The sequence below is a fragment of the Leptinotarsa decemlineata genome, unplaced genomic scaffold, assembly GCF_025532065.1.
Source record: "Leptinotarsa decemlineata unplaced genomic scaffold, Ldec_3_MD MMD2_tig00001621_RagTag_RagTag, whole genome shotgun sequence".
In the NCBI taxonomy this organism is placed as follows: Eukaryota; Metazoa; Arthropoda; class Insecta; order Coleoptera; family Chrysomelidae; genus Leptinotarsa; species Leptinotarsa decemlineata.
In genome coordinates, this window is record NW_027412566.1 from 3,083,177 (window position 1) to 3,104,576 (window position 21,400).

Consider the following 21,400-nt stretch of genomic DNA (forward strand, 5'->3'; position numbering starts at 1 on the left):
GAGTTGTCAATGACGTACTGTTGTGATCCATTGGTCTGCTCATGCGAAGTGACTGTGGGCTGTAATACTCGTAATATTACTTGAAATGCAAAGGGAATTTCCTGAATGAATGGAAATGAATTTTGCACACAGAATGTTGAAAAACTAAACTATGTGTAAACATATACTTCTTTCAATAGTTCCAATTTTCGCCACAGATAGTGATACCTTAACGGATGTTTTAAGAACTACTAATGTCAATTTACCAAAAGCTCCAAGGTCAATAGCGGATATAAATGTTACAAACGAACACTGCTGAAATCATAACAGATAACAGCTGTTTTCCTTCAAATATTTTTAGGTTATCAGTTTCAAATTTCTCATGGAATTTGAACTAAATAACATCGATACTGATACGAGAGACCATAACATCATGGAAAAGGAAGACGAATTTTTGCATACATATTTCAATCAAGTTTCTCAATTGTGTTACGAAAAAGCGAAAGAACATGTTGTAAATATTTTCTGCTGGTTCCCCACTCAACTCCATATTAACGGATTTTTCTCTTAGGAAAAAGCAAAAGAGCCCAAAGGAGTCGCTACGCCTTGGAATACATTTTTGCACCATTTGCAGCAACTCATCATAGCCGAAAAGAGCTACATCGAGATAGGGTTTTTACAAAACAAGCATAAAAGTTTTCTCAGAAAAGATGTATGTAGTATATACACTATGTTCATTTAAAAACCACACACCTCCAATATTTCACAGCCATAACATCAAAAACTACCAAAACAGATTAATTTTTGTTAAGAGGGGTTTCATCATGATGCCAAGAGATGTTTGTCAAGTCCCGGTACTTATTTTTCATTTGCAGATAATAAGATATAAACTTTGTTACAAATGTCTCAAGAGTAGTCAGCTCCTTTGTATTTTTTCCTAAGGAACCATAATCTAGTATAAAATTACCACCTTCTTGTGATGTTTCAAACCTTCAACAGTTTAGCTGTTTTGAATGAGGGATTCTATTTTGCTTTGAAGATCTATACCCTCATTTTAATTCAAGATAAGTTATCAAGGCTGTATTCAGTGACATGCCAAAGGTTTTTGGCTGTGTAAATCATGGAATACTATTGCGAAAGCTTTAGCATTTCGGGATTGGACATGATAGTCGTAGCTGGTTTTATTCATAATCGTATTATCTAAGAATTTGCATCAACCTAAAAAAATCGCGAATCGAATGCACAAGGCCCGCCAAATGGAACAATTCACCTTATTTTTTCGACAGTCCTCATATTTTGATTGGTTGGAATATTGGGGGTGGAGTGTTTCTTAAATAAATACACCACATGAAAAATTAATCTAAACTCATTGTAGAACTCGTTGCGATCAGTGTATGAAACTATGAGGAACGACTTCAAGAAACTAGAAGATAATTCTAAGCCAGCTGTTGGGGATAATAGAGTCCACAGAGGATGTATCAATATAATCCAATTCCTCAATGCAAGGATAAGTCTAATTGAAATGTATCCCTTTTTATAGCATTATTCAATTTTAAAGTGCCTATGTTATTATTTTCCAATTTACAACCAGATATGAGAAAATCTACGGCATGACTTCCAATAAACATTTCCAGTATAACGAAATAGCAAGTCACATCGAATCAGTCATTCAGACTCATTTGGAGGGTTTCTCAGACATCAGCATGACTCCGATTAAAGCTGTTTTTTGCTTGGAGGGTGAAATATTGGAAAAGCTCTTCAAAGCTTTGAGCGAACTCCAAAAATTGCAATTCTTATCGTCACTCACTTTGATACACGCTGCACACACAAGACTCATTGCGTGGGAGAACAAAATTCAACCGCGGGAGGTGACATATTGAGTTTTTTCCTTTGTTCTAGTAGTACTGAAGGTTTTTCAGGTGTGGAAATTGGGGATATTCAAAAATAATCCAGTGCCAGCTCTTTTTCAATGGATACAAAAACTGAAAAGTGCAGTGCTGAGCAAATTCAGCTTGTACTTCCACGACATCTTAGCAAAACAAACTACATCGAGTGACATGAAGTACTTGTGCTCAAAGTTACAACAAGACTATTATCAAAAGTGAGTTATTTTCCAGCACAAATTCTCTGGAAATTTCTGTTGACTTTTTTGCGTGCTTGCAGGATGATAGCGTTTCTCAAAAAATATGACGCTTCCTCAGTGATCCTCATGTCCGATAACGAAGTCAATTGTGATATAACCGATTATGAAAGTTTTCCAATAATTGTATCCTATCCTCCGGTAAGTTATTACAGTTCATTTGTAGCTTAGACATAACTTAGACCTAGTGAAATGAAATTATTTCTCTTAATTAGGCTATTTTAAATTCTCATTGCAGCGCAACATTCCTCGGCACAACATGGTTCTGAAAATGGTATATGAAACCTCCCATGAATTAACAAGCGGAGATAAAATAATCTATAAGTTCAGTTCGCAGGTGAGATTTATTGCAGCTGTTATTTTATTATCAATCCTCAAAACCCTGTATATATGTATGTATAACGTATGTATAACTATTCAAAAAGCTACCCGAGCTAGGGATATTAGTTATCAGGCATATATTTTAAACAAATCTCCTTCAAATCTAGAGAAATACAAACAGACAAGAAATTTAGCAGTTAAAGTAATTCGACGAGAAAAAAGTAAATACTATGAACAACAAATTGAAAATAACAAACAAAACTCTGTTAAATTGTGGAAGATATTGAAGGAAATGACACCTAAAAATAATAAAGAACTTAGATTCACGGAGATTGAGGTGAGTGAAAATCAAGTTGTGAAAGATATATGTGAAATGCCCGAGGTTTTAAACAAATATTACGTTGACAGTATCAAAGAAATAGTCAACAATATAGATTATATTGGTCCAGATTTTCCTATTGTAAATAGAACTAACAATATCTACTTAAAAAGTTTTAAATTAATTAACAGAGACACTTTAAAGGAAATTATTTTTGAATTGGCAAATAAAGGAAGTCCTGATGATATAAATGCAGAATTTTTAAAAAATTGTTTTGATAATGTTGCAATGCCCTTAATTAATGTCATAAATACTTCTATAGAAACCAGTACCATTCCATCAATCTTAAAAATTTCAACTATAACACCAATTGCTAAAGTTGCTAATTCGAATAAGGCATCTGATCTTAGACCAATCAATATGCTCTGTACTATTGAGAAAGTATTGGAAAAAGTAGTCTATAGGCAACTTGTTGAATATTTAGAAGAAAATAGTTTGTTAAGTAGTGTACAGTCAGGATTTAGGGGCAAACACAGTTGCGAAACAGCACTGCAGTATGTTTTAGATGAGTGGAAACTAAACCAAAATAATAAATTAATCACAGGTGCTGTTTTTTTAGATCTTCAGAGGGCATTTGAAACTGTTAACCGCTCTTTACTTATTAGAAAACTAGAAAGCTTTGGTATTATTGATGATGCTTTAAAATGGATGATGGAATATTTAGATAATAGAAAACAGAAATTAAAATTAAATAACATTTTATCTTCAGAAATTATAAACGAGTGTGGTGTACCGCAAGGTAGCGTGTTAGGTCCTCTTCTATTTTTATTGTATATCGATGATATTTCATTTATAATTGATAGATGCTTTGTTCATCTGTTTGCAGATGATACTTTAATATATTATGCATCAAATGATCTGCTTGATATAATTAATGTAATAAATGAGACACTAAAATCTGTATATAACTGGTGCTGCTTCAACTCGTTAAAAATTAATAAAAATAAAACAAAATTCATGATTATAGGAAATGAGAAGCAGTACCATGACTTCAAAAAATATAATTACAATATTAAAATATCAAATGATAAAATTGAGTTAGTAAGAAAAATTAAATATTTGGGTGTAATTGTAGATAATAGAATATTTTTTAAAGAACATGCTTTATATATTATTAAAACAATAGCATTCAAAATTAATTACATAAGTAGGCAATCTAAGCACTTAAACCAATGGTCGCTTTTACTTTTGTATAATAGCTTGATTTTACCTCATTTTACTTATTGTGGAACCATCTTGTACTTACTAAACCAAAATGAAATTGGAAGACTTCAGAAACTTCAAAATAGAGGAATGAGAATAATATTATCTTGTGATAGAAGAACACATATAACATTAATGTTGAATACATTAAAATGGTTATCAGTAAAAAATTACTTTCGTTATTTAGCATTAATATTTATTTTTAAAATTAAAACTGGTGATGTTCCTGTATATCTACATGACAAATTAAAGTATAACTTTGAATATCATGAATACAATACAAGAAGTCGCAATAACTTTCATATACGTCAGACTAGTAATGTCAATTCAAATAATACAGTTTTCATTAAAGGAGTTCAAGCATTCAACGAACTACCGGAGGATATTAAGAATGCTACCTCTCTAAATATATTTAAAAGAAAATTAAAAGTGCACCTTTTAGACCTACAAAGTGTTTAGTATAGGAACCTGCTAATACAGTTTTTTTTCTTCTTTTTATTTTATTTATTGTGCTGTTTTTATTTATATGTTTCAATGTACATGATTTTAAATTTTAATTGTGACATTTAAATTTTTAAATTAGATTAAGACTAATATTGTAACTGCATTAGCTTGTGCTAAATAAACGATACATATATATATATATATATATATATATATATATATATATATATATATATATATGTTAGATTTCTTCAACTCTACAAATTGGTGGTACGGAAATGGCTAAATGTTTATACAAAAAAAAACGGATCTAAAATGTTTTGGGCATATTCACAAAATTATTATTTTTTTGTGTCTTCGGCATCAACAACTATGGCCAGTAGCCTCGTGTTCTGGGTAGGTTACGATAATAACTCCCCAAACCACCAAGGAACAGACTAGTAAGTCATGTAACTTAGACGAATCAATCATCCTTCAACTACAAAAATTGTATTGAACAAAATATCTGGTTCGAAGGCGGATTCGAACTCACGACCTTTGAATCGAGAATTGGGCACACTGTAGCAGCAAGTGAGCCATCGCTAAGTACATCGATCTTGTTCCCCATTGCTGACAATTTCTTGCCACTGCTGTCCTGTAGAATGCAGTTGTTATTGGCAAGTTTACTGTGGTAATATTGGGCCAGTGGTAAGCTACCAATTGGCCCAGTAAAGAACAGATGATAGTACTGACTCAAAAAAAATGATGATAGTACTGACTCAAAAATGATGATAGTACTGACTCAAAAATGATGATAGTACTGACTCAAAAATGATGATACTACTGACTCAAAAAATAGGGGAGGATAGTATTATTTACTCTCCATGATAATACTTCTTACTTAATTATATTGTTTTCAATAGTAAGAAGTAATTTAATCACCTTCCTATTAATTTAAGGCGAATATATAATGAAAAGAAATTCAGAAAGAAAGTGAAAGAATTCCTTGTTGGGAGGCCCTATTATAGTGTGGACGAATTCTACCAAGGCTCTATCGAGTAATTGGCATGAAGCTTTGTGTAAACAAGTTATTGAAATCAACACGAAATGATTGTCAATGTTCATTACATGGTATTATATATTTACGTTTACTCGATATTCATATACTTATATTTGTATCTATTCAGCTGGGCTTAATATTGTTCTGTCCTGCTCTTGTCTCTAAGCATTATTTTATAATTTATATTTGTTAATTGTCCCATATACACGTTTCACTTTACTAGACTTTGCCAATGAGATGTTCAGATCTTGGGTAATAAAGCATATTTTGATTTGATTTGACTACATCCATCAATTTAGTAATTTTTTGAAGGTACCTTCATTTGAAATTCTGAATAAGAATTAACAAAAGTCTGATATTCCATAAAACCTTTTGACGGTGATGTATTAAGTCTATTTTGTAATTTTTTGTTTCAGGAACAATCTACATGCATTCTGACGACAGTTGAGCCTAACATATACCTAGTCATAGTTTTCGAGAGTAAGAAGACAGAAAAAGATACTTTTATAAATAATTTTATAGTTGATCTGTGTACTAACTTGAATTGTACAAAAATATTAAGCAGCCTTAAAAGTCCTTCAAAATAAAGTTCTCATTGTTGTATTTGTTTCTCTCTTTGTCAAAATCGAATTAAGGTGAAATCAGAGCGATGAAAACTGTAAAGAAAGAAAAGTGATTTCTTTTTAAGCGGTTGAAATTCAGTATATGAGATTTACTGGCTTCTGTCTCTAGACATTTTTGTAGTAGTAGTATTTATTGGCCATATTTGCATACAGAGTACAATTGGCAGGTCAAAAAAGTCGCAAACAGTCATGAGAGTATAAAAATTTCACGTTACATGAATAAAAATTTAAAAAATTTAAGAAGATAGGTGAAAAAAGGAAAACTATATTACAGGGTGGGCCATCGAAAACTGGAGGTTTTGGGTACTAATCTTCCAAATCCTAAAAAACGCTCAGGCAGGTCGAGTTTTATTGGGAGAGGGACAGTTTTTTCCCCATTTACAGCGTCGTCACTTCAACCCCGGAACAGAGGGATGAACAACCCTTGGCATTTTAATAGGGAATAGGGGGCGAGTCACACATCGTTAGAAAGATCTTGGAGTTCTCTAAACAATGGTGTACATTTTTAAAAATTTTGACGTATTTAAAAGAGTTCTTTCCGGTATTTAACTTGTTCAATATTGTTAATAGCAACAAATTGTTGTAATCCACTGCTGAGTTGGAATGTATTTGAAACTCTTTCATTTGTTTCTTACGCTTACGCAGTCAGAACAAGTTGAAATAAATTACGAAACTTTCGAAACACTATTCAGTATTTCAACAAGGGATGCTCCAATGAAATTTCTTTATATGAAAGATCCTATCTGTTTTTCGATGAGGAATCACCTCTTTAAATGTTTTACACTTATTTAGTTACACCCTGTATTTTGGCAAGTTGTTATGAAGAAATATGCAATTATAAAATGTAGACTTTTTAAATGTTGCAGTTTTATGTTTTGGAATTTGGTATAAAAGGCGCGACATGATATGAATTATATGTTTGATGTGTTGGGGGTTTGCTGTGTTGTTTTCAGGTGTTTATAACTGCATTAATGGGTGTAGTAACGGTGGAAAGAAAAATAAAACCCTTCGGCAAAAGTGAAGCACAAGAATATGATTTGTAAGATATTTGCTAGGACTTTTTATTTTACTGTTCGACTTAGTACTTACATTTCCGACAGTTATCATAGCTGGATAATAAACTTTCCTATTGCAGCTGGATTTAATGAAATAAGTGTTATTCTATGGCGTACAAATCATGCATTTATTAACTGCAATAATACTGGAAGATAATTCAAGGATTATTGTATTTTACTTCAGAATTACTTTCAGAATTCAAGTTCCAAAGTGAGAAATTATTGTTTTTGTTGTTGAATAATGTATTAAAATATAAATCATGTTTCGAGATCGTATATACAGAAATTAATGGCTTGGAAAAATATTTTCACCAGCTTTCCTCAGTAAAATCATTAATGTATCACAACAAGTCCATGTTCACCTCTTTGTACACATAAATATTTCTCCTCGATGAACACGGATACGAACTAACATCATTCAGAAATCTCAAGCTTGGTCACCTGAACGTCCTTCCTGACTGAGAGACTAATCAGTGTCCTCTCCCGCGATCATACCTCTACCAGCCACTTCAGTCGAGTAATCCGTTCTGTTTACAGTAATCGCTGAACTCCGCCTTGTGCTGGACCTTCACGTAGGACTCTAGCCCCGGTATGAGATACTTCAAGTGAGATTTACTTCTGAAAATAGTCTCTAGGCTCTCAGTTAAAGTAGTTACGTTACCGGTGTCCTTGTAAACCTTAAGAGCTAGTGTGAAATTTTTGAATGATGATTCGTCCAGAGATTTTTTAACCTGCAACGTCCAAAGTAGAGAGTAGATAGTAAATGAAAAGCGTGATTAGTACCATGATTATGTACTCCTTGGTTGTGGTATTGTTTACGTTGGAATGGGTGGCAACGTTGGGGATCAGGTTTATTTTCATTCGTTTCGAAGCATGTTGATGGCTCGGTTGCAGTCTCTTGTGAATCGTAACTTCTCCATTGTTGCTCAAACTTTCCGAGGAACTCGAAGCAATGGAACTAGTACTGAAGTTGAATTTGTCTCCTTTGTAAGTCTTGGGAACCTCGAATTCCGCTGAGGGGGCAGCAGAACTGGGACGCCTTTGGAGCGAACCAAACTGAAAAAGATATTACAGATATAACAATTCGCAAGATAAATCAGTCGGAACACATACATCGGCGTCTGCTTTTTTGAAGAACATTCTCAGATCTCTCATCAATTCTCCGAAGTTGGGGACGTGTTTTATGCGATTTCTGAGCCACAGTGACATTTGACCTTTGATTTTCGCGTTATTGAATCTTGCGTCTAGTAACAGTATTGCTCCGTAATCGTCTTTATGTCTTATTACTCGACCGATGGCCTGATTCACAGCTCTGCTTGCTTCTAAACTGTACCATTCATCGCCTCTCAAGAACTAAAAAGAATAAAATGTTCAATTTTTGCTTATTTTATTCACAGGATGTTTGTTTTCTAACTACGGCATGAAACTTTAGAGCAGTGGTCGCCAACCTGTCGATCGCGAGCTACCGGTAGCTCGCGGAGGCAATTCTGGTAGCTCCCACAACGATTTTAATTAAAAAAATACAAACTGCAAAAATCAGAGAAGCTTCCGAAAATTCCACAAAAATATCTAATTGTCATAATATTAAACATAAACAGCGGCAACGTTGCGGTGAGCGATCTGCCGCTGACGCCATCAAGCTAGAATCGGCTAGGACCGACCAGCCGGACCAGCGCGTTAGTGTTCGAGAACGATCTGGATTGCTTTGAACGGAATAAATACGCACGGCGCGGCGACATTGCGCTTAGTTTAAAACTGAACGCGTAACCAACGCCCAGCGGTTGGGTTAGAAGAGAACAACAAAAATAATATTATGGCAAGCAGTTGTAAGAAGGTAATGATGGAGGAATAATTTTTCAATTGCGTTTTATTTTATACTTCATTAGGTTAGAACGAATGATAACATTACCTCTCTGTCTGTGGCATTACAAACATCCAAATAACGCTTTTTCAAAATCACTCTGGGATCTTTGAGAGGAGGATAGGGTAGGCCAGTAATGATCACAGCTCTTCCGTTAGCGTCTGCAAAATCTAAACCTTCAGAAACTTTGCCTCGACACACTCCCATAAAAATCGCTCCCTTCAAGTTAGGATCGTTAACTTTCTCGTAGTAGTTGGTCATCGCGCTGTTGAATGAATCCTTGTCTCTGGGTTCCACATAAATGGCCTGAAAAGTTCATAAGGATCTCGATATTTTCTCATATACACTGAAAAGCATTTATTACTCAACTTCCAAACATTCTGTTGTGTGATTTGAGAATGAGGTGGCTATACATTAAAATTCAGAAGTCTTTTTTACTAAACATGACCAATATTTTATGAGAAAAGTGTTACCAAGTTGAACTATTGAATACTTGACGAAAATCCATATCAAAACTTACTCATACGATTTATTTTAGTAATAATAATAAATTCGTCAATCCCAAGAAACATTACATGTTTATAGCAGGGACAATGTAGCACAATATTGAAGAAAAAAAAAATCACTGAGAATAATACAACAAATAAAATGAAAGTCTGTTTCGTCGCTTTGAGAACTGCGTATCTCCGGATGCTGATTCAGCATTGGCAATCAAAAACATTGAATGATAATATTCCCAATTTCTGAATTAATTACAGTATTTTGAAAACAACAAAGAAATTACTCATTATCTAATCCGAGTCTTACTTTACCTTCTGAGCATTGATGTCACTCCAAAGTCCACATTCCTGCCAGTGCTGTTGGCATTTCAGCATAATGGGATAGGACGGAAAAAATATCAGCAACCCATTGGGAATCACCCTAGTGAGATTCAATATTGATCTTCCCAAAGAACTAATATACTTTATATTTTCTCTGAAAAAAAACCATCCTTGCAACCACAGTAGAAATTGGTTAAGGCTTTTGCGGCCGAGGTATTCAGTGTCACTATTTTTCAGTTTGGAAGGCCGTCGGTTTTTGGAATTTCTGTTGTATTCGTAGAAATCTTCATTTATGAAAAACAAATCCCTATTTTTGAACAAGTGGAGGCCTGTACAGGTCAGAATTTCAAATCTTTTGAAGATTTTTCGACAAGAATAGTCTTTTTTCACACCAGCAATACACCTAATGATTTGTTTCTGTGGTACGAGGACGTTATTCGACAGTGTAGAGTCTTCCCATAGGCAAATACCATACCTCAGTCGACTTTCCACTTGTGCGTAGTATAAGTTTATTATTTGTTGCCGTGCCAAAACACCTTTGAGATTTCTGAACATATAGTGGAGAGATAAAAGTTTGGAAATCAGTAGCTTGCAATGTTCCTTCCAATCTAAATGTGAGTCAACGAATAGTCCTAAGAATTTACAGCTGTTATTTATAGGCAGAGGTGTGTTATTTAAAATTATATCTACATCTACCAGTTCCCTCTGATGACTATGGAAATTCACAAAGTTAGTTTTGTCTGAATTAAAATAAAGAGTGATTTGATTGAACCAAGAAGTTAGTTGGCATAGAGCAGTTTCACAAGTTTCTTTTAGTTCTATTTGATTTTTGTTGGAAATCAGTAGAGGAGTGTCGTCTGCATAAATAGTCATCTCAATATCCGGAAAGGAATTTGCGATTTCATTTATGTACAAAATAAAAAGAACTGGGCCCAAAATAGATCCTTGTGGAACACCTATATTAATATCGGTATTGGCAGATGTAACATTAAGAATTACATTATTTTGATGATGTTTCAGACTCACATACCGAGAACTACATCTAATAAATGATTGTAACCATTCCAGACAAACACCTCTAATACCACAGTTATACAACTTTGATAAAAGAATTCGTGGAACACACAGTCGAAAGCTCGACTCAGGTCACAGAAAATGCCTATTGGGACCTCTCCTTGTTCTATATGGTTTATGAGATTATCATAGAACTCATAGATTGGGCTAGTTGTTGATTTACCAGGTCGAAAACCGTGCTATTTGTCAAAATATTATGCTCATTGATAAAATTCATCAGTCTGTCCAAAAATCTATATTCGAAAACTTTCGAAAAACTACTGCAAATCGTTATAGGTCTATAATTTTCCAAGTAATCGGGAAAGTGTTTTTTATAAATAGGAATGACTTTTCCTTTCTTGAGGGTTGTGGGAAATTTTTCTGTTTCCAATGAAAGATTCAATAAAAATGTCAAAGGTCCTATTATAACATTCATGAGTTTTTTTTAAACGAAAGTGGGTATTTCATCTGGACCTGCAGATGTTGCATTTTTCAGCCTATCACTGGGCAGATTAAATGATTCATTAGGTAAAAATGGTCTGAGAATTAAAGAAGGTATAAGAATCGCTTGGGTATTGTTTACTGCAGTAATTGACTGGGTGATCTTTTCTTTTTTTTTTTTTTAATATACTTTATTGTCTGAAGAATAAATTCTTATTGACAAAGCCTTGTGCGAAATATAAATAACATATACATGAAATCACAAAAGTAAAATCACTTAAAGTAGGTTATAACATGAACTGAAAAGAGACATGTAAATAATAACAAACGTTCAGGATATAAGAACATGGTCAACAAAATGTAAATAAATCAATTTAAACTAAATTGAATGAAATGAAATCAATAAAATACCGTAGATATTACAGTTAGTCTTCTCAATTAAAATTATCATCATAGAATTCTGCTAAGCTATAATAAGGTCTCCCAGAGAGCAAGTCTTTCAACTCTTTCTTAAGAGCTCTAAGGTCATTTATGGTTCTTACAGCTTGAGGAAGGTGATTGAACATTTCAAGACCGTTGTAAATAATGGAATCTTTAACTAGCGACGAAGAAGGCAGCGGTAATTTAAAGCTGAATCTTTGCCTGGTTTGATACATTGGCGCGTCGAAGTTGTTAAACAATACCCTATTTTTGAAGGCATGTGGTAGAACACACACCCCAAAAGCAAATACCATAACGGAGGTGTGGTTCAAAAAGGGAATGATAAACCATTCTAGCTTCTGCAGATCCGAGCTCAAATGCAGTTACTCGTATGGCATAACATCCAGAGGAGAGCTTCGATTTCAAAGTATCTACATGATTGTTGAATTTTAAACTATTGTCAATGAACAAGCCAAGGAATTTAGAAGCTGGTACGTTATCTATTTGAATATTATTTAGATGTACGGCTGGAATCTGGCAACGATAGGACACTACTTTTGTTTTTGATAAATTCAAGCTCAAGAGATTTGAGTCAAACCAGTCCTTCACTATCGTGATGTCATTCTATCGGGACATTTAAAAAAAAAAATTAATCCGATCTGATACAATAACTGGGTTTTCCACTTTTGGTGTAGTTTGGTGGTAGTTTGATGTGATAATACCTGTACTAGGACAAGCTGAATTGTCAATAACATTTCCTCGTGGGGAAAAACAACATTAAAACAGTTTTCAAACCCACCCAGCAGAAGTATACATCGGAACCGCCGAAATATCCATGGGTAATAAGGGTGTAGAGCACGAAAGAACCCAAAAAATAGTGACACTGACAGTATAAATTAGTTGTTACAAAAGAAACCAAAATTCTTATTATCTCTGTGTTAATTTTTAACGATATATTTTTGTAGGGTAAGGGTACGTCTAAAAATCCTACCTGTTGTAGTAACTACAATTCAATGGTTCCGAGTCCGGTCCAGCCGTAACGATTTTGACGCAAACTTGGTCGTCTGTCACAATATGGGGGTTTTCCAGTCGTACTCCAACATTCACTTCCAATTCAGATATAAGAGGTTTCAAAGGCGCCAGAGTACCACTTGTTAGTATCAAAGATCGCATTCCACTAGCCATCAGCATGTTCATCCTACAAATTAGTAGGTTACCGCTGTATCTGATTTGTCTGATAGTATTGACTGGAATGATTACAGAATCCACGAAATAATATTAAGAAAATGGCTGCACTTTGGTTATTGGGACTGCGGCATATCTATCAAAATGGGGGGATGAGAGGAACAGACTGGTAGGGGTTTTAGAGCGAGGAAATAATTATCAAAATGGGCACCAGTGGCGCTATTAGTATTTAGTCCTTATGATTTTCAATTATCCCTAACCTTTGAAAGACATGTGTACAAATTTCACAGCTGTTGGACTACTAGCTTGTGGAATAAAACATTAAGAGTAAAGCATATTTTGTTAATTTGAAGAGAATACAAAAAAAAAATTAAAACATCCTCTAGAAACCTGCGCTCACTACATTGTATCAGAAAATTCACAAATGAAACATTTTTCTGGAACTATTTCAATGATTACAAAAAAGTCTATCAATCCACTATCAGTCTAGCTAAGAGGATATATTACGGCAACAGAATGGGGGAATCGAAGAATGAAATTAAAGCAACTTGGTCAATTATTAGTGATATAAGAGGTAAAACAAAAAAGAAAAACTCTGAACTCTCACTTAATGCTAATATAATAAATGAGTTCTACTGTTCTATTGCTAAACAGTTGAGTAACACAATTCATGCTTCATGTGATCCATTGATCAACTTAAAAATATAAAAATTCATGAAAGTCTTATTTTATTTGACACTGACCTTAATGAATTGTTCATAACACTTTTCATGACATTAAAAACAAAAACACGGCCGGATATGATGATATTTCCGTTAAGATTCTTTTGAATTTACCTGGCTCATTTCCTTCTTCCCTGAAAACTTCTGTTGTCATTCCACTACATAAAGGTGGTGATTATATATATATATATATATATATATATATATATATATATATATATATATATTATAACATGCTAAATATCATAAAAATAAATGCATGAGGTCATTTAATTTCCATTAAATTGGTACACTTGACCACCCTGTAGATTTTTATGGTTTGAACAAAGCCTGCAAAAACGGTAACTAATCTTTTATCAAGTTTTTTACAAACTGTAGGTTTTCGGCTAAAATGAATAATCTGAAAGTGTCGAGTTTGTACATTCTATGCAGTTCTTGCTCAGCAATTAAACTGGAAATATTGTGCTTTAACATGGAACGCCATCACTTACCATTGGCTAAGATGAATAGAGCTGTAGGGCTTCTTCAAGGTGGCATGCGACAAAATGATGCAGCTCTTCGTTTGGGGGTCTCCCAAAGTGTTATCAGTCGATTGTGGCGGCGTTTCCGTGAAACTGGCAGTCCAGCCGAATAACATCCGGGGCGAGGACGCGCTACAACTGCAGTTCAAGACCGATTTTTGGTCTTAACCGCAAGAAGACAACCGACAATCACAACACCTGAGTTGGTTAACGTGTTGCAGCAGACGCACCAGGTAACCATTGGTCGTGATACTGTCAGAAATCGACTGCATGAAGCAGATCTCCATAACAGAAGGCCACTTAGATGTCCACCTTTGTCGAGATGCAATCGCGGTAGAAGATTAGAGTGGTGTCAAGAACATCAAAACTGGGATGCAGATGATTGGGCCACAGTTTTGTTTACAGACGAATCCAGATTTGGATTTCATCCAGATTCTCGTCGAGTAAGACTGTGGAGACGACCTGGAAATAATGAACGTTTGAGACACGTCCAGGAAGTCCACACATACAGAGGTAGTACAGTAATGCTATGGGGCGGAATCATGATCGGCGGCAGAACCAATCTCGTTTTTCCAAATCGCTCCCTCACAGCTCGACAGTACCTCGACACCATTCTTCTACCTATCGTCCGTCCGTTTGCTGGTGCTGTTGGTGAAAACTTCCACCTAATGCATGATAATGCTCGTCCACATGTCGCGCGTTTAGTGACTGACTGGCTCACCAACGAAGGAGTTGATGTATTGCCATGGCCAGCACAATCACCGGACCTGAATCCCATCGAGCATGTGTGGGACATGCTTCAACGAAGAATTACTCCGCATATGGGGAACATTCACACAACGTTTCAATTGAGAGAGCTTTTAATCGCTGAATGGGCAAATGTACCTCAACAAGATATTGACAATCTCATTTTGTCGATGCACGATAGACCGTAATAAACCAGCGTGGAGGCCATACTTTGTACTGATTCCAATTTTTTTTGTATTATGTTTTTTTTTCGGGGTGCCAAAGAAGAGCCATATTTTTTTTTAGTTTTGCTTATATGCGCACTCAGTATTTTTGACCATTTAATAAATTTTGTTGTAAGTTACATTCGTTTAATAATCACCCGTCAACTTTTTTTCCCTAAAGCGATCTAAAAAAAAATTATTGCCATTTTTAAAAATATCCCTAGACTTTTCCAATGTGTGTATATTTCTGTTCCCAAGATTGACGAGTCCCATGAAAGGACGGCGTTTTGCGACAATTGAGCAGATAAAAACCGAATCTCTGAGAGAGTTCAAGGACATACCAAAAAGTGCATATCAGAGCTGCTTCAAAGACTGGAAAAAACGGTGATACAAGGGGGACAAAATAAAAATTGATGAATACATTTTTTTTTGGAGAAAAATGAAAATTCGTTTTTTTTTACAGACTTCGTACTTCCAGTATTTGAAAGTTTATTGAACAAAATATAAAGTGGTGTACTTAAAAAAACACATTTTTTTAATGTTCCGGACCAGGGCTCACTTCAAAAGGCAGTTTTCTTCGATAAAGAAATATATGTCAATTATTTTGATGACTCGAGGTGAGATTTAAAGATTCAAAAAAACTGAAATGGTTGTAGTTATTATTAAATACCAATGCAAAATATTTAATGTTAAATAGTAATTACCCAAATCCAGGGCTGAAGCACCAGTAGTTGAGTACTTTCCCCCCTGATTTTGCAGTTGCTTTCGATAGCCAATCTGATCTTCTCTTCTTCACTTCTTCCTCTGTCACATGTAACTGAATAATTATTGAAAATGTATAACGTGAAAACATAAATCCTTTTACGATTACACTACCTTATAACATTTATTTACTTTCTGCCTGAATTCGTCAGAAGTTCCGAGAAAAATGACTTTGATAATATCTTCAAACATACGAAGATTATTTCCTTTTCTCGCGAAAGGACCTTCACTCACGGTGGATAGAAATTGAACTATATTGGCAATCAGACCTGTTACGCTGTAAAAGTTTTCTGCCGTAACCTGTAAATACACTGTTACTCCATAAGACAATTTTGATATAAGAAAACTCACCCCAGCTTTGCCAAATAACTCAAAAATATAAGTCCCTTCCAAAGTTGTTCCTTCGGGTCCACTCTTCAATTCGATTTTATCGATTTCTTTTTCTAAATCCAAAAAAAATTGCTTCAGATTACACAATTGGTCGGGATCGAAATCTTTCGGAGAATCGTCGAAACTCAATGACTCGTTTGCCATCATTTTCATTATGGCGGTCACCTCTTCAATTGCGAGGGTTACGTCTGACGATTTTATCTGTAGAGAAGCAGATTCTTCGCAAATTTTCTCTACGTTGTGCGCCTCATCCAGAATCACCACTGCATCGGACAGTTGAATTGCTGAATCGAAAACATTAGTGCCTTTCGAACAGATAGATGATAATGATACTAGTAATAATAATGTGCTTTACTGCTCAAATAACCACAGGCCTTATTGACAAAGGTGCAAATTTTCTTCAGACACTACAACTATACACATACACACGCTCGCTTCCGACACAATGACTGACTCACGCACTTGACTGAATGCCCGACTCACTGCCTGACTGTCTCAATGACTGATACAGATTGACTGACTCACTGTCTGATTAACTGACCGACTGAACTGCCTGCCTGATCAACTCACGGACAAACCGACTCACCGACTAAATCACTCACTGTTTCACTGACTGCATGACTCACGGACAGTCTCACCGACTGACTGACTCACTCACCGACAGACAAACCCACTGTCTGACCGACTTGACTGTCTGACTCAGGCTGCTCGACTGACTGACCGCCCCTCTCAGTCACTGTTTAACTGACTGACTCACTGGCCGAACGAATCTCCTACTGACTCACTGCCGATTCACTCATTGACCGACTGACCCGCTGACTGAACTTCTCGCCTGACTCACTGACCGACTGACTTGATAACTGACTGAACTGCCTGTCTGACTCACTGACCATCTGACCACCGCTTGACTGACCAACTGACTTGACTCACGGACTGAATAACTTACCGACTCACTCACTCGCCGACTGACTCGCAGACTCACTAACCAACTGACTCGCCTCATGACTCACGGACTGACTGCCCGACTGGCTGGATGACTCACTCACTGTCTAACTGACTGACTCACCGTCTGAATCACGGGCCGAATGATTTACCGACTGACTCATTGACTAACTGACTTGCTGACTGAACTGCCCGCCTGACTCATTGACTGCCTGACTCACCGACTCAATGTCTAACCGTCTGACTGACTCACTGACTTACTGCCTGACTCACACATTGACACTCACTCACTACGAGTCAAAACAATTTTTTCCCTATTTGATTCAGCATATTATTTTGTATGTATATTGTGTTTGTATTTTGTTTTAAGTTGCATTTGATTTTTGTTGGATATTATGTTTTCATTTTCAAAATTTAACTCACCCATAACTTTTCTAATAACAGGATCCAGTAAATAGTTATAGGGCATGAATACAATATCTGCTTGTTGTTTGAGTTCTTTAGCCATATAAAATGGGCAGAATTTATGCAAATTTCCTAATTTCACTATATCTTCAATATCCATTATATTTACCCCAGTTATGTCGGGGTCATCTTTCTTCTTCTCTACCCTGTTATAAAGGTGGCAAGACCTCGTAAGAACTTTCAATTGGCACATTTGGTTCTGAAAATATTCATATTCTAAATCTATTATAAGTATGTATGTATTTTATTTGTCAATATTACATAAAACTGTGTTTTGACAAGTCACTGACTACAATTAACAATAAATCTAAAAAAATATCAAATAATAGTCAAGAATAAAAGATGAATATATAATATAATACAAGAAATATTCACAAAAATTAATATTTGAATTTATAAATTTATAAAATACACTTATAATGTACAATATTGTATTGTGATACCACTGTATTGTCATGTTTCGCTACACAATAACACCTTCGGGCGTCACAAGTCACAATATTGTATTGTGACAACACAATACTGTATTGCCAAAAACTGTACTATGATAATACAATAGAATTTCAACTTAAATATTAGGATAGTGTGACTGTCAACTGCTTTACGTAGGTCATCAAAAACAGGGAGGGAGTTGTTATGTTTGAAAACAGCACGAGTCATTAAGTAAACAATTTACTTTGTTAAAATTTTACAATATATATTGACATTGTCATTATTTGAAAGGGCCTTACACTATAACGATGGAGTCTTTAATTATGTATTTATATATTTATATATAATTATGTATATGTATATGTCTGCCAATAAGCTTATGTACTTGATTGATTGCTATAGGGTCTAAGTTCAAGTAAATATATTGAAATTTATAAATACCTTATAAGTACCAGTTTCTTTTGCCAGCTCCGGAAGGGTGCATAACTGATCTCTAGATCCTAACACGCAAGCTTTCATGTTGCTGTAAGCAGTTCTCTTCAATTCCTGCATAGCTTGAGACAGCTGGGAATGCGTCCTCGAAGCATAAATTATAGTCGGTAAGCCTGACATACTCCTGCTGTTCATTTGTTTTTCAGTGAGATCTTTTGCTTTCCAGAATTCCGCTGTGAATTCATTTTCGTTCAAGTTCCCCACCATCTGACGCTGAACACGTAACTGGTCCTTCTTCAACTGGAGCCAGGCTAGGGTCGAACATAGTAAAGAAAGGGTTTTTCCTGTACCGGTTGGCGATTCAAGAACTCCGTTGGTTTGGTTTTGTAAGCACTCCAAAACTTTTTCCATGTACTCTTTTTGAATGTCATAAGGTTCAAATGGGAAAGTTATGGGTACACCTCTCAAAGTTACAGTTGTCATCGTGAATTGAAAGTTGGATAATACGGGTTGAGATTTTACAGAATTTATTTGTTCAAATTAGACATCCTGTAAACATCTAATCACTCTAACCTTTAATAATAATGCATTCAAGAAATTGCCGCGATTTTTCAAGCAGTGTTGCCGCAACCCTTAGAAAAAAGTACTAGAAGGCTAACTAAAATAATACTAGATCGAATAAAAAAGTACTAAAAAAGCAAATCAGTGAATATACATTATGTTTAGCATATACCGGCCCTTTGTCTTGATGAAATTGTAGTTTTACGTTAATTTCAAAACCAAAGTGAACCCCAAAGTGACAATCGACAAGAAAATGTAAAGACAATCCATTTTCTTTCACTGATTATTCATAAAATAAAGAGATGTAACATATCGTGGCATAGCAATGTTTACATTTGGAAACTATTCTTTTACCATCTATCAACATGTATACAAAGTTGGTTCAATTTCATTTCTCGCGTCGAGAGATTTTGACAAAAGGACAAAACAAAAGCCAATTGGTATAAACACCATGGTTTCTATGCATCTTTGTCTATACTCCACGTCTACGTCAAGACTCCATTTGACAATGTTGACATTTGTTATCAATAATATAATAACCTAACCTTTATATACTGCCAACTATGCAAGTGTGAAATAAATATTTGAATATTAGAACTATTTCTCAAGGATATCTGAGAATGGATATCAATTTAATGCTTTGGTTGTTTTGTGGTTCCGCTCTGTTTTTTTCTATATTTTTATCTGTAAGTTTTCTGTGTGGAATTTGAGTTTTTTGGCATTCTGTTGCTGTTTTCAGATTTGCATCATTTTAATTTCAACGTCCAAAGTGTATCCTGTGGTAGTCAGAAGTAAAAAAGAGAAGTATTTCGTGAACCCAAATGATGGAAAGCTTGCAGAATTCCCATCTATTTACGACAAATCAACCGTACATTTGAGTGTTATCGTACCGGCTTACAATGAAGAAGAAAGACGTAAGAATCACATATTTAAATGTTTAGACAATAGTGAAAAAAGGCAGGTTTGTTTATCCTTATTTGACAATCACAAGCAAATTACCAAAGAAAAACTGTCTTCAAGTAAAATTAAAACCTTTCTCTTTTAGTTACCCCAATGCTGGAAGAATGTACACAATTTCTACAAAATCGATGTGAAAATTCTAATTTCAGATATGAAATCATTGTAGTAAGTGATGGCAGTACAGATCATACTGTAGATTTGGCCCAAAAGTATGCTAGTAAACTTGGAACCGATACAATTAGGGTATTGGATCTGGAAAAAAATCGAGGCAAAGGAGGGGCTGTACGATTGGTAAGTTTTCTATTTAGATTGGCATAATATTATTTTGAGAACTGTATTTTGGGCTCGCTAAAGTCGCTATAAGAAAATGAAATTTTTATAGGGTATGCAAAGTGCGAGGGGGGCTCTACTTTTGTTTGTCGATGCAGACGGGGCCACCACGTTTTCAGAATTGAAGAAACTAGAGGAAAGTTTATCCCAACTCATAAAATGTACGTTTTTGTTACCTAGTCTTATAGAAAACAAACAACTAACCTATCCTTTCAGGCGACTATTTGAAAGAACCCTTTGCAGCTGAACAAAATAGCGCAATTTCTATCGGTTCAAGAGCTCATTTGGAAGAGGAAGCAGTAGCATCTAGAAGTTTTTTCAGGACCATTTTAATGCATGGATTCCACTTCATAGTTTGGCTTTTTGCCGTTAGGGGGATTAGAGACACACAGTGTGGTTTCAAATTGTTTACGAGGGAGGCTGCCAGAATTTGTTTTGATAGTCTTCACGTGGAGAGGTGGTAGGTGTAATATTCGTATTTTATGTCCAAAGACGAGTTGGATTTTGTTGCGAAATGTACCCAAAATAAGAGGGTATATGGTGCAAAACATTTTTTATTCTAAACATTATATTATTCAAACCGGGTGGTCTAAGAATACTACCTTGTATGTACGTAATTGTCATCATAAGTTTCATTTCTAGGGCATTCGACGTTGAACTGTTGTATATCGCTCAAACTTTGAAAATTCCAATTTCTGAGGTGGCTGTGAAATGGACCGAGATTGATGGTTCAAAAGTCACTCCTGTATGGAGCTGGATACAAATGGGTGTGGACTTGGGTCTTATTTGGTTGAGGTATACCATAGGAGCTTGGAAGATAAAACCAATGAAGACAGACTAATACAGTTTAATGCATTTAATAATTTTGTATCATAGTACATTAAAATAATTGTATTCAGTAACTGTATTATTGTGTATGCATCTTTTGGATATGACTTGATATAGGTAGTTATGTCCGCTGATTACGAA

General features: G+C 35.1%; 3 protein-coding genes across 5 annotated transcripts; 2 read left to right on the plus strand and 1 right to left on the minus strand.

Moving 5' to 3' along the window:
- The first annotated feature begins 281 nt into the window (after positions 1-281).
- On the plus strand, positions 282-6,108 carry LOC111505314 (KICSTOR subunit 2). Of its 3 annotated transcripts, none has more exons than XR_002722109.2 (8): positions 282-493; positions 551-691; positions 1,355-1,503; positions 1,571-1,847; positions 1,899-2,080; positions 2,143-2,260; positions 2,335-2,456; positions 5,922-6,108. XR_002722109.2 is itself a non-coding variant. In XM_023160089.2 (8 exons), exons 1-8 carry the CDS (start codon positions 362-364, stop codon positions 6,090-6,092), a joined length of 1,269 nt encoding a protein of 422 aa, XP_023015857.1. In that variant the 5' UTR covers positions 283-361; the 3' UTR covers positions 6,093-6,108. The 3 variants fall into 3 exon arrangements, 2 of the variants coding, with proteins under 2 accessions (XP_074032291.1, XP_023015857.1); XM_023160089.2 differs by having other exon boundaries at positions 283-493; positions 2,358-2,456; XM_074176190.1 differs by lacking the exon at positions 5,922-6,108 and having other exon boundaries at positions 2,335-2,457.
- Positions 6,109-7,340: 1,232 nt separating this feature from the next.
- LOC111505312 (Regulator of telomere elongation helicase 1) lies at positions 7,341-19,063 on the minus strand. Its single transcript, XM_023160086.2, has 11 exons — positions 18,590-19,063; positions 17,675-17,915; positions 16,271-16,593; positions 16,034-16,219; positions 15,862-15,974; positions 12,771-12,977; positions 9,857-10,019; positions 9,093-9,350; positions 8,297-8,536; positions 7,967-8,239; positions 7,341-7,914 (listed from the first exon to the last, which is right to left on the minus strand). Exons 1-11 carry the CDS (start codon positions 19,061-19,063, stop codon positions 7,693-7,695), a joined length of 2,700 nt encoding a protein of 899 aa, XP_023015854.2. The 3' UTR covers positions 7,341-7,692.
- A 603-nt stretch (positions 19,064-19,666) lies between these two features.
- wol (Dolichyl-phosphate beta-glucosyltransferase wollknaeuel) lies at positions 19,667-21,329 on the plus strand. The gene is made up of 6 exons (XM_023160088.2): positions 19,667-19,827; positions 19,881-20,055; positions 20,187-20,392; positions 20,484-20,592; positions 20,648-20,891; positions 21,074-21,329. The coding sequence occupies exons 1-6, from the start codon at positions 19,762-19,764 to the stop codon at positions 21,270-21,272; spliced, it is 999 nt and encodes a 332-aa protein (XP_023015856.2). The 5' UTR covers positions 19,667-19,761; the 3' UTR covers positions 21,273-21,329.
- The last annotated feature ends 71 nt before the right edge of the window (positions 21,330-21,400 follow it).

Bases quoted from the DNA above. Each gene is read 5' to 3' on its own strand.
- LOC111505314 (XM_023160089.2), top strand. From the start codon at position 362: ATGGAATTTGAACTAAATAACATCGATACTGATACGAGAGACCATAAC. The intron at 692-1,354 runs GTATGTAGTATA...AACTCATTGTAG, and splicing joins AAAGTTTTCTCAGAAAAGAT to AACTCGTTGCGATCAGTGTA. The intron at 2,457-5,921 runs GTGAGATTTATT...TTTTTGTTTCAG, and splicing joins TCTATAAGTTCAGTTCGCAG to GAACAATCTACATGCATTCT.
- LOC111505312 (XM_023160086.2), bottom strand. From the start codon at position 19,063: ATGACAACTGTAACTTTGAGAGGTGTACCCATAACTTTCCCATTTGAA. The intron at 15,975-16,033 runs GTAGTGTAATCG...ATAATTATTCAG, and splicing joins AAGTAAATAAATGTTATAAG to TTACATGTGACAGAGGAAGA. The intron at 10,020-12,770 runs GTAGGATTTTTA...GTTTTTTTTCAG, and splicing joins AATTGTAGTTACTACAACAG to AGAAAATATAAAGTATATTA.
- wol (XM_023160088.2), top strand. From the start codon at position 19,762: ATGGATATCAATTTAATGCTTTGGTTGTTTTGTGGTTCCGCTCTGTTT. The intron at 20,393-20,483 runs GTAAGTTTTCTA...AAATTTTTATAG, and splicing joins AAGGAGGGGCTGTACGATTG to GGTATGCAAAGTGCGAGGGG. The intron at 20,892-21,073 runs GTAGGTGTAATA...TTTCATTTCTAG, and splicing joins AGTCTTCACGTGGAGAGGTG to GGCATTCGACGTTGAACTGT.